The 11,311-nt window shown below is 42.6% G+C and overlaps 1 protein-coding gene across 3 annotated transcripts; it reads left to right on the forward strand.

Annotated features, from left to right (window-relative positions):
• Window positions 1-66: 66 nt before the first annotated feature.
• On the forward strand, window positions 67-10,083 carry LEPROTL1 (leptin receptor overlapping transcript like 1). Of its 3 annotated transcripts, none has more exons than XM_082205281.1 (4): window positions 67-163; window positions 5,397-5,472; window positions 6,668-6,854; window positions 7,276-10,083. In XM_082205281.1, the coding sequence occupies exons 1-4, from the start codon at window positions 82-84 to the stop codon at window positions 7,390-7,392; spliced, it is 462 nt and encodes a 153-aa protein (XP_082061407.1). In that variant the 5' UTR covers window positions 67-81; the 3' UTR covers window positions 7,393-10,083. The 3 variants fall into 3 exon arrangements, with proteins under 3 accessions (XP_082061407.1, XP_082061409.1, XP_082061408.1); XM_082205283.1 differs by lacking the exon at window positions 67-163 and adding an exon at window positions 2,366-2,513; XM_082205282.1 differs by lacking the exon at window positions 67-163 and adding an exon at window positions 2,684-3,013.
• Window positions 10,084-11,311: the final 1,228 nt, after the last annotated feature.

The raw sequence follows: 11,311 nt of genomic DNA on the forward strand, positions 1-11,311 counted from the left end.
TGATTGGCCATTCCGATCGTCGCCCGGCAATCCTATTCGCTGGATGGAGAAGCTCATCTCCTCTCATTGGCTCTGCTGGCTATGGGAGGCGGGTCAAAGCAAGCAGCAGCCGGGAACCAATGGGCTTGTGCTGGGTGTACATTAGAGTGTATCGTCTCTTCCGGTGAGTCAGTGTCAACAAAGGCCGCTTACAGGGTCCCCAACTGTTTTTGGACTACAACTCCCATGATCCCTTTCTAGCAGGACCAATCGTCACGAGTGATGGGTGTTGTAGTCCATCGACAGCCGGCGACCCAAGTTTGAGGAACAGGGGACCGGACACGGGAAAAGTTCCCCAGTAATAGTAGATTATTATTGTGGTTATTTGCTGGCAAGCAAGCTGGAGTCTTGTGGCACCTTACACACATTCAAGCACAATGTGTCTTGAGCTGTTGTAGGCAGGGCTATACTTGCACAAATCCATGAAGGAAGCACAACAGACATATATGATGCAATCTATTACTCAGCTGTGCAATGCACTATATGATTCAGTTAAGGTTGTGAACAGTGGAGGTTTTTTAAAAAGAACCTGACCTTTTAGCAGCAGCTTGATCTATGGGTAGTGTAACCCCTGGATGGTTAAGTCCAGTCAAAGGTGACTATGGGGTGTGGCACTCATCTCACTTCAGGCCAACGTTTCTCCACCTACCGCTTTCCGGGTCATGTGCCCAGCATGACTAAACTGCTTCTGGCACAATGGGACACCATGACGGAAATCAGAGCGCACGGAAACGCCGTTTACCTTCCTGCTACAGCGGTACATATTTATCTACTTCCACTGCTGTGCTTTTGAACTGCTAGGTTGGCAGGAGCAGGGACCGTCACCCCATCATGCGGATTTGAACCGCTGACCTTCTGATCAGCAAGTCCAAAAGGTTCAGTGTTTTATTAGCACAGCACCACCCTCTCCCTTCGACATTTACTTGACATTATAGTAAAAGTTGTTGGCTCCTTTATATTAAGTAATTGCAACAAAATGATTTTTCCAGTGCCATGGATATTTGACCTTTTATTCCCCACTCCCACACACATTCAATTGTATTAATCTGTGCAGATTTACAACACGCTATGCCTTCCATTTGCTTTATAGAGCATACACAGCGCCACCTTAAAAAAACCCCCACAATAATTATACACATATATTTGTTGAGAGCTGTTGTGAATGTCCTAGGCCAGGGAATCTCTGTATGCTTTCTGGACTTGGTGGATTGATCATTTACCTTGAATCATGGTGCGGTTTCCAAAAATAAGCTCAGACACTGGTACAATTTAAATGATTTTATCATTTGCATCTTGTTGCACACGCAACTATGAAATTGCAAAGTTAAGTGTTATACAAACAGTTTTAACGTGGTCTCACAGAAACCTGCGTAAACTATCAAATTAGTAAGAAGAACCAGCCTATGAGCATGTTGAATGGTGATGAAGGGAAGTAATGAGGTTGGAGGGAAAAGGTATAAAAAATAGGCAGGACAAAAGGTTGCATAAATTCCATTCCCTTTTGGTGTCTCTGTAGCAGGACTGCATCATTCCCTGCTCTTAAGAGATCCCTCCGTATCATCTTTACCTTTCAAATCATAAAGTTGTAGAGTTGGAAGGGACCCCAGGGGTCATCTAGTCCAACCCCCTGCAATGCAGGGATCTCAACTAAATCATACATGACAGAACAGTATTTCCCATGAGGTTCAAGGGTTGCCCACCTCCAAATACATTCAATCAAAGAAATAAGAATATAAGCAGGTGGGTAACATATTTTATTATCGGCGGGGGGGGAGGGGGGCGGGACTTCCAGGTTCATGGTCGAAGCCATTCAAAAAAACACATTACCCCAAGTGAAAGCTGCCTACGCAATAGACGAATCTAGAATATTCAAGTGTAATAGGTATTATTGGGCACAAACACCACCACCAACAATTGTAATAGGTATTATTGGGCACAAACACCACCTGTCAGGAGTTCACGCTGTTTCTAGCTCAGTTCTTATTTTACGTGAAAATTAACGCTACTTCAATTCTCTTATCTCTATATTACAAGGTGGATGGAGCTGCATTTGGGAGAGAGTGACTGTCCTCCGTTAATATTTTAAGAAGGAGACTGAGCTGAAGCCGGTTTAGATTTGCAATCAAAAGTCCCTTCTCCTCCTCTCTTTCATTCTCGCTTTCGTTGGATGAGCCGAAGTGCCACCCGATCCCATCTTGCCCTAAAATCCCTGTTCCTATAGACGTGTCTTATTTCCGCCCTGGAGGAAGCAGCAGGTCAAACGCCCTACAGAACCTGCAAGTTGCGCCCTGCGTGTCCATCTACCCATTTCAAAGTCTACGGTGCCATCCCGGCTTCTGCCCTCCCGAAGTCCTCCTCTGCTCTGAAAGAGCGGTCACTTCCGGGTTCCGTCTGGCCGTCTTCCTCCCGCTCTGTGGTTGGCTGGGAGCGGCCTGTGCGCGACAATAACAGCAGCATCATGGCCGGCATCAAAGGTAGCGCCGCTGTGGCGGTTCTGAGGGGTGGCATGGAAAGGGCCTGGGAGCAAGGCGGGGCGGGGGGGGGGGTCTTCCGTGCCAGGCCCGGGAAAGGACGTCGCCCCTCTGCCCTGGCGGTGACGTCTTCTGGCGAGGGGGGGGGGAGAAGAGGGACCGCGTTGTTTCCATGGCAACGTGCGCCTTCCCCGCCTGTGAGGATGCGCCGCTTGGCTAGAAAAGCGCGCAAACGGAGAGAGTGTCTCGTTTGTCTCTTTCTCTGCTGCCCCCAATCCCTGGACCCACATTTGGAGGCCTGTGTGGGGTTGGCGCTCCCCACCCGTCACGTCCGTTTCCGACATCCCTAGGCATGGGCCGGGTCGCAAGGCGAGCCCAGGGTTGTTGCCGGAAGCAAGGCCCGTCTCACAGGAGTTTTAACTTTTCGAGTTAGCGGGTGTAGGAGATGCAGCTCCAGAGCATGTGCAGAGATAGTATCCCCCCCCCACTTCCCCCAGAGCCAGGTACTGGGGAAGAACAGGGAAGGGATGACATCTTAATGTTACTGTTAATTGTTAAATTTGTATACTGCCCTTCTCATGCGTATGTTCACAACATAAAAGTGCAATATAAAAAAAACACAAAATTATTATTATTGTTACAGTGGTACCTCGGGTTACATACGCTTCAGGTTACAGACTCTGCTAACCCAGAAATAGTGCTTCAGGTTAAGAACTTTGCTTCATGATAAGAACAGAAATCGGGCTCCGGCGGCGCGGCAGCAACAGGAGGCCCCATTAGCTAAAGTGGTGCTTCAGGTTAAGAACGGACCTCCAGAACGAATTAAGTACTTAACCCGAGGTACCACTGTATTGCCCTTCTTGTCAGCTCTCCGAAGGTATCCCAGTTGCCATGCAAAATGAAATCCTGGGCTCTGCAAACCTTTGGACCGCAACCCGATGCACACTCGTGGGAATGGGCATGGCTAAACTCTTATCAGCCAAGCTTTGTGGTACCTTAAAATGCAATAAACATTGTGATCCTGTGCCTTTCCAGGCAGATGCAATGCCCCGCTGAGTGCAGTGGGGCTGCCAAATAAGTGCATGTAAGATTGCAGCTACACATTTATTGCAGCATAAACGATGAACCTGGTCTCTCCCACTAAAGATCCTGTCACAATGAATTGGTTAGTCTGAGGAGGGAAATGACTTTTTGATGGTTTTGTTGCATTAGACTATGCAGCTTCTTCTGGAATTCAGTACCATTTAGCTTGGAAGAATTTTCTGATTAAGTAACACACATAGGTTTGCCAATGTTTCTCAGACTCCTAGCTGTGGTTGGGCTACAACTCCCATCATCCCGGACCTGCAAGCTAGAGGTGATAGCTAGGGATGATAGGAGTTGTATACAACAACAGCTGGTTTGAGAAGCACTGAATCCATTCCAGTAAACTTGATCTTGCAACCTATTGAGTCTACAGTAAAAGTTACCAGATGCAAAGGAAGAAGATGAAGCTTCTGTGCATCGAAATAACTGTTTATTTGACACATTTCTTATTTGTCTCTCATCTTGAAGTGGTTCACAATGTTAATCTTACACCTTTAAATAGCAATATGCATACATACTTGGAAGGAGGCTGGGCTAAGTTTGGTAAATAGGAAGGAGATTTGGTACATTGCAAGCAAGAATAAAAGAAAGTGGAGTGGCTTTAAGAGAAATGTCACTGATTTGGTCAGTGATACTGGGGCAGAAGGGACGCGGGTGGCGCTGTGGGAAGAGGTAGACGCCACCGTGGGAGCAGGGCCGGGGCAGGAGAGTGCTAGAGTCCTGTCTAGTCAAATTGCGTGGGATCAATTCCAATCTGTTACCTCCGAGGATGTGGACAGGCTGCTTGGACGAGTGAAACCAGCCACCTATCTCCTTGATCCTTGCCCATCCTGGCTTATAAAAGCTAGCCGGGAAGGGCTGGGCGATGGCCACATGACCCGTACGCTGGCTCCCTCGGCCAATAAAGCGAGATGAGCGCCGCAACCCCAGAATCAGTCACGACTGGACCTAATGGTCAGGGGTCCCTTTACCTTTACCTTTACTGGGCCAGACAACAGGGAAGTGCTGATACCTTAATACACAAACTTATATAAATTAACACAAAAGTAAGCCTTTTTGAGTTCAAAAATGAGACTTCATCTTATGTAAGTACATAGGATTTTGCTTTTGTCTTGAACTTGCTGGGTATACTTAGGTAAGCTACTTTGTCTCCGTGTCAGTCCCAGTCTGAAGTATGGAGAAAATAATATTCATCTACCTTAAAGAGATGTTGTAGGAATGACAGATGTAATTTTTGCGAAGTGCTATGAACAGTCATAAAAGGCTATATAAATGCTAACACTTTTGCAGTCTTAACAGTTAAGTCAATATCATTTAGTAATTTATTTACTGATGTCCTTCCTTTCCGTGAAATCAGCAGCAACCCAGCATAAAATTGGGTTCTCACCAGCAGTACTTAAATACAACAGAACAGTCATGAGATCCCCAATTATCAGCATCAAATTTATAAAGTGTAAATATAACTGTTTTTCATCTCACATAATGCATTACTTGTATTATTTTCATAAAGAACGTTCTACCAGGAGCTGTCAAAGCAGTTCACAGCTTATATAGATGTAATTTTTGGAAAGGGGGCCGTCTACACTATTTTGTATTGCCCCCCTCTTACTTTTTTCCCAAGCTGGAGTTGCATCTTTGCTATTGTATGGTATATTCAAAGTGACTGAATGAGAAGGCTATTGATGAGAGGAATAGAAGCAGTACTCTGGTCTCCCTTCTGCCCGCAGTTCTTGTTAGTAGAGGGGAAAAACTGATCAAATATTTTGGAGGACTGATACAGTTTTATGTCTGTCTTTACAGCTTTGATTAGCCTGTCCTTTGGGGGAGCTGTTGGACTAATGTTCCTGATGCTTGGTTGTGCCCTTCCGCAGTACAAGTAATGCATTTTCAAAAGCATATTCTTGTTTGCTGTTGTCTTAGTTTCCTTTTTAATTTCTAACTCTCTTTTCTTACTTCATAGCTATTGGGTTTAAATAAGCAAACAAAACCAACACCAATTCTGGCAAATCACTAGCACCCCTGTTGATACTTTTGAGCAAGAAAAAGAAACAAGCTATGGTCTTATGTCAAATCAGACAATTAGTCTACAAAGTCAGTAACATCAGCATTAACTGCAGACTCTTTAGCGTTTCAGACTGTCTTCCAGACCTGTCTGTCAATGCCAGAGATTGAAACCAGGGTCTTCTGCCATAGCCCTTCCCAACATCTGCCAACTAAGCATAGACTCTAGCTATGTGATGAAATTCTAGTTGTAATTTGCAGCTACAAAGGTGCTCTGTTCATTGTAATCCATATTGGATAGTTCAGGGTTAGCCAATTTGACCTCCCGGCGCTGCCGGACTATCCCATTATTTCTGCCTTTTTGCCGTACTGGCTGGAGTTTATGGGAGTTGGAGTCCAGCAATATCTGAGGAGCACCACATTGACTTATCTCGGAATCGTGAATAGACTTGGAGATAGAAAGCCTCTCAGGTTGTAATCCAAAAAGTTTATTCTTCTGAAGAGTCCTAAAGCAATAAACAGAGTGACTTCACATCTTCAATCTGCCCTACAATATAGCTTTGGGTAACAGCCTGAACTATAAATTGAAACAAATGATATGACTTTCTATTCCACTCTCTTCAATGCATCAATTTTGTTACTTCAGTTGAATAGTTGCTTATATTCTTAATAAATTTGTTCTCCTTAAGGTGGAGATACCAATGTTAAGAGATTATTTCAAAAACTGTCATATTAGGTCTAAGCATCAAACACACCTGGGCTGATGTAAATCGGTAGTGCCTAAGCTTTCTTACCATGTATCTCATCTGGCCCTAAAAAAATGGTCCCTCCTATCCCAAAGGGCACCAAGCCTTCAATTAGATGTTTAGCTGGACTTGTATTTTCCCCAGCTGTCTTTGAACATGACTTTTATTTGCATTATCATGAATTATTACATTGCTTATATATGGGTGTGGCTGTTTTATTGTGTTTTGCTGTGTATTGTAAAGGCAGACTTACTTTATCTAAAGATACTCTGAGGACAAGAGGAAGAATACCTGTAAAATGTTATTTGCTTTCTTTTCTTGTAGCGAATATTGGCCACTCTTTGTCCTGTTCTTCTACACCCTTTCTCCAATTCCATACTGCATAGCAAGAAGAGTCGTCGAAGACACAGATGCTACAAGTAATGCCTGCAAGGAACTTGCCATATTTCTTACGACGGGCATTGTTGTCTCAGCATTTGGGCTCCCAATTGTGTTTGCCAGAGCACTACTGGTTAGTAATTCCTTCTTTTGAACATGTGTTTCACTGTGGTGTTCTGTTTGTTTAAAAAGTGAGAAGCATAGAACAGGTCAAAAGATTATTTGTAAGAGCATCTGGCAGATATAGAGCCCAGATTATGGTATCAGGCACATAAAACTGTTGAAACAAATAGGATTTGGCCCTAAACAGGATCTATTTGGGAAGCCACCTGGGAACCCTCTGGGCTCCTAGGAACAATGGGTTCCACATATAAGCAAATATTATAAATGTAAGAAGCGGCTTGCATCCAATGTAATCACTCTGTGAACGGAAGGAGCTTCTTCCATTCACAGAGTGATTACGTTGGTTGCAGCTCTATAGGTAGCATAATGTGTATGTGTTTGTTTGCTTCTTTGTATATGCCATGTAACACTCCTTTCCCCCTCGACCATAGATTCGCTGGGGAGCCTGTGCGCTTGTCCTCACAGGAAACACAGTCATCTTTGCTACCATCCTAGGGTTTTTCTTGGTATTTGGCAGCAACGACGACTTCAGCTGGCAACAGTGGTGAAAAGAGCTGGAAAGAGAACTATCGGCATCTTGTGTCATTCAGTGGCCATCCATCCAACAGCAAGAACGGGCAATAAAGCGAATGTACTCTTTCCACAGAGGGACTCTAGGTGTAGGATACTCTGTAGTCACTTTTCCTCTCCTTTCACGTTCAACTTCTAACGTCTTGCTTGATTTAAATGTTATTAATTGTTGATGCTGTTTTAGTTTAATGCTTTACTTTAATGTGGGGATCAGAATGCTTAAATGTGACGTTTAAATCTGTGTTTTTCTTTTTTTCTGTTTTTTTGAAGAACATAACTGCGTTTAAATATGAAATCGATCTTTTGACCATGAATTATTTTTAAGCTACAATGTACAATCGTGTAACCAAACTGGCAGCAAATGGAGGTCACAGTCCAGTCATATGGAAGTGTTTTTGAAGCCCTATCGTGCACAGGTATTTTTTGAAGTAAGTCCCACTGAGTTCAATAGGGCTTACTCCCGAGCAAGTGCGCATAGGATTGTTCACATGTCCTATTGAACTCAGTAGGAGTGAAGCATGTGCTCAACACTCACCCCCTTTTGAAATAAATAGAAAGTGCTTAGATATAGCTGGCATGTGCTGTTTATTAGCAAATGTGTACATGGATATGGGATTTTGGAAGTGAAGTATAAAGAGCTGAAGGGAGAAGCACTTAGCAGCTGATTAATGGGTTGCTTGTTTCCATAGACAGCTGAAAATGTGATAATGCCAATAGTATTGGGATAGCTTTTAATAAGGGGAACTTTTTTATTATTTTGGAAGTTTATGCTCATTGTACAAATATTTTGCAAGTTTTTATTGTTGACACTCCAAATGAGGAGGGGGAAACTTAATTTCTCAATGGGAAGTGGAAGACGTCTGACATTTAAAATCCACTTTTAAAAAAAATCCCATTTTGAAATCTTTCTGTTTATATGTATTATACACTTTGAAAAACTATGAAGTCAACTCTTTATATGTTTTACCAAAGGGGAGGTAAAAGGGACACCCATGTAACTACTGATTATGGGCACAACTCGGCCAGAAGATCTCCTGCACAGGCCACATAGAAATGAATGGTAGTGCTCTTGTCCAGCTCCCTTTCATTGTCACCGTGACAGGTACAGGAGAACTACTCAGTGGATTGCACCCACTATGTTTGCAAAGTATAAAAGGAGAATTTCTGCTTCCCTTTTTAATTTATTTTATACATGGTATAAAAAGGCTTTTCAAATGTAGATTGAAACTTTTCACTGTAGGTAATAACTTACCTAACAGATCAATTATTGTATTGATATACAGTCAAAGCTTGGCTACCTTGCAGATCTTTGACTATGAAGGTTTTATAGTGGTCCTGTCAATGTTCCGGTTTATGCATTAATAAATGTTAATCATAATTGTAGTTCTGTTAGAGTATATTACACGTACCATACAATATTTATATTTGTTGCATACCTCTTAATTGTCTTTTCCATTAACCATAAATAACCGTATTTTGTAGACCCAATTCTTTTGGAGTGGTGCTTTGCTGGTGACTCGTTAGTACGATACTCAGATGTCTCTGTCTGTGCTCTCACACTGTGCAGTCATGCAAACTAGCCAAGTCTAGCCAAGTGATATAGTCACCTGAACACCTTCATTCCACTCTTAATATAGCTTTCTGCTGGCACAACTCAGTGGAGCTTTCTTCTTTCCTTCCCTGACTGGTTCATAGACATGCATGCTCCACAGTGAACCCCTGCGTACGCATCTAGACATCACTCACCTCCCCAGCATCTTGGGAGGGTGAGGGGCATCTGGATAGAGATAAAGGCAGTGAGTATGTATTGGTCTCCCGCTGCAAGTAAGAGAGTTGAATGGAAGCTCTTTGCTGCATCTTTCTACTGAGAGAACTCTGGCCATTGGTAGGGAAGCTGCATCATGTCCTCCTTCATGTGCTGGCATCATAAAACAAAGGAGTTGACGAACAGATTGTAGTTATCAGGGCATCAGACTACAGAAGCATAGGCGATGAATGGGTTCTGTTTCTTAAAAATAATGTGATACCGACTTAAAATTTAAAACTAAGCCCGAGGGTGATCTTGACGGTTACATCCCTATTGTAACTTCAAAAGCATTTTTGTCCTGAGATTCAAGAGGAGAAGAGGGACATGTACAAAGTGATTGTGAAGTACTTGTGCCCAGTTATTTGAATCCTGGTCCAAGTTTTAAATGTCTGAACGTTTTTCCAGGTCTTTCAAGGATGTTGAAGCACGACTTCTGCATGACACAGATATTTATGCTCTCAAATCCCTGAAATTCCTTTGGAAATTCTTTACATTGACAGTGGAACAGTTGTAGCTGTCAAATAGATGACTCATTTAGTGATCCTTCCAATCATGTATTATAGCAAATGAGTTCTCTTCTCCCCTGTTGTACTGTTATTTTTCATTGTGAAATTACTGGCTACTCTTCAGTTGGGCGCCAACTCTGTTATATTTAATAGTAGTGTATTTTCTGTGTATTAATTGTGTGGACAGCATTGTGGTGGTGATCTTGCTTATTTTTAGACATAGTGCTGTCTCCTATTATCAGGTTAGACATTTGAGAGGTATGTCTTTCTTCATGTAATATGCACTGAGCAGCATTGCCATCCTTCTACAAAGAGAAATTTTGATGAGAAAACAATAAAAAATTTAAATATCAGAATGTTTTGGCTTTTTAATGAGCATCTTCTCTTAATAACCGGATAGAAAACCAGCTTCACTATAATGTGTGAAGTAGTTTTTCATGCTTGGAGAGCAGCAAGCCAATTATCTAATCCTGATATATAGACGTTAGTTGGTCTGATGAAATTGGCTCAGACAGTCAAATAGATCTATGGCTTGGCTCTCTTTAAGACTTGTGCCATCAGCTGAACATATAGACAGAGCTGTGTGTACTCCCCATCTAGAAAATAAAAAATCACTCCAAATTCTGTCTCCTCCACAAATTCACAAGTTGCAGGAACCCAGTTTAGCAAAAGTAAAAGTGATATTGATGTAAACGTTTACAAAATAGCCCAATGAACTACATATAATACAATAAGCTAAAAATAATACAATCCAAGGTCACTGAGTGTATACAAGCTAGTGCCACTATGTAAACCAAAGCTAGAGGAACAAGATTTTCCATTCATAGAAAAGGGGTAAAAATGGTTTACATCAATGGCACTTTTATTTTTGTTCCTGTGACTTGGTATCTCGTTACCTGCCATTGGGGACCCCTCCTGTGTTTTTCATCATGAATTCACAAGACGGTATTACTTACCTGCAGATTGTTGGGAGGCTGTGGAGCATTACAGGAAAAACTAGATTGGAGGGCAGCAATGCCGCAGGCGAAAGGATCTTGGCCTTTCTTGCTTATTGCTATATAACAACAAAAGAAGCATGTGGACCAAGGGAAAAATGCAGCAGTTTAGGGCCAAGATTAGCCCAGCTTTGAAGTTTCAGTTTGAGAGAGGAAAAGGGGATGAGGCTGGAGTTTTCTTGACCCTTTGCAGTGTTTTTCAAACTTTACAGACCCTCCATGTGTCCCAGGGACAATCCCGGATTTACAAAGGCCACCCTGGTTTCTGATTTGATTTCCTTAGGACGTCCTTATTTTAATCAGAGGGTATGGAGTTGTCTGACCCTGGAGCCGTCTGAAAGTAGCCCTGTATAGGGAAGGGGTTTTTTATTTATTTATAAAAAGTGTAATGTTTTATTATGTTTTTATATATGTTGGAACCTGCCCAGAATGGCTGGGGCATCTCAGTCAGATGGGCAGGGTATAATAAAATTAATGATAATGGAATAGGATGTCCCTATTTTCATCGGAGAAATGTTGGAGGGTATGAACTTAGGTCCCCAGCCGTTGTTGGACTACAACTCCCATCATCCCTGAGCTCTGGCCTTGC

Source organism: Podarcis vaucheri, assembly GCF_965113315.1.
Source record: "Podarcis vaucheri genome assembly, chromosome: 17".
NCBI classification, from domain to species: Eukaryota; Metazoa; Chordata; class Lepidosauria; order Squamata; family Lacertidae; genus Podarcis; species Podarcis vaucheri.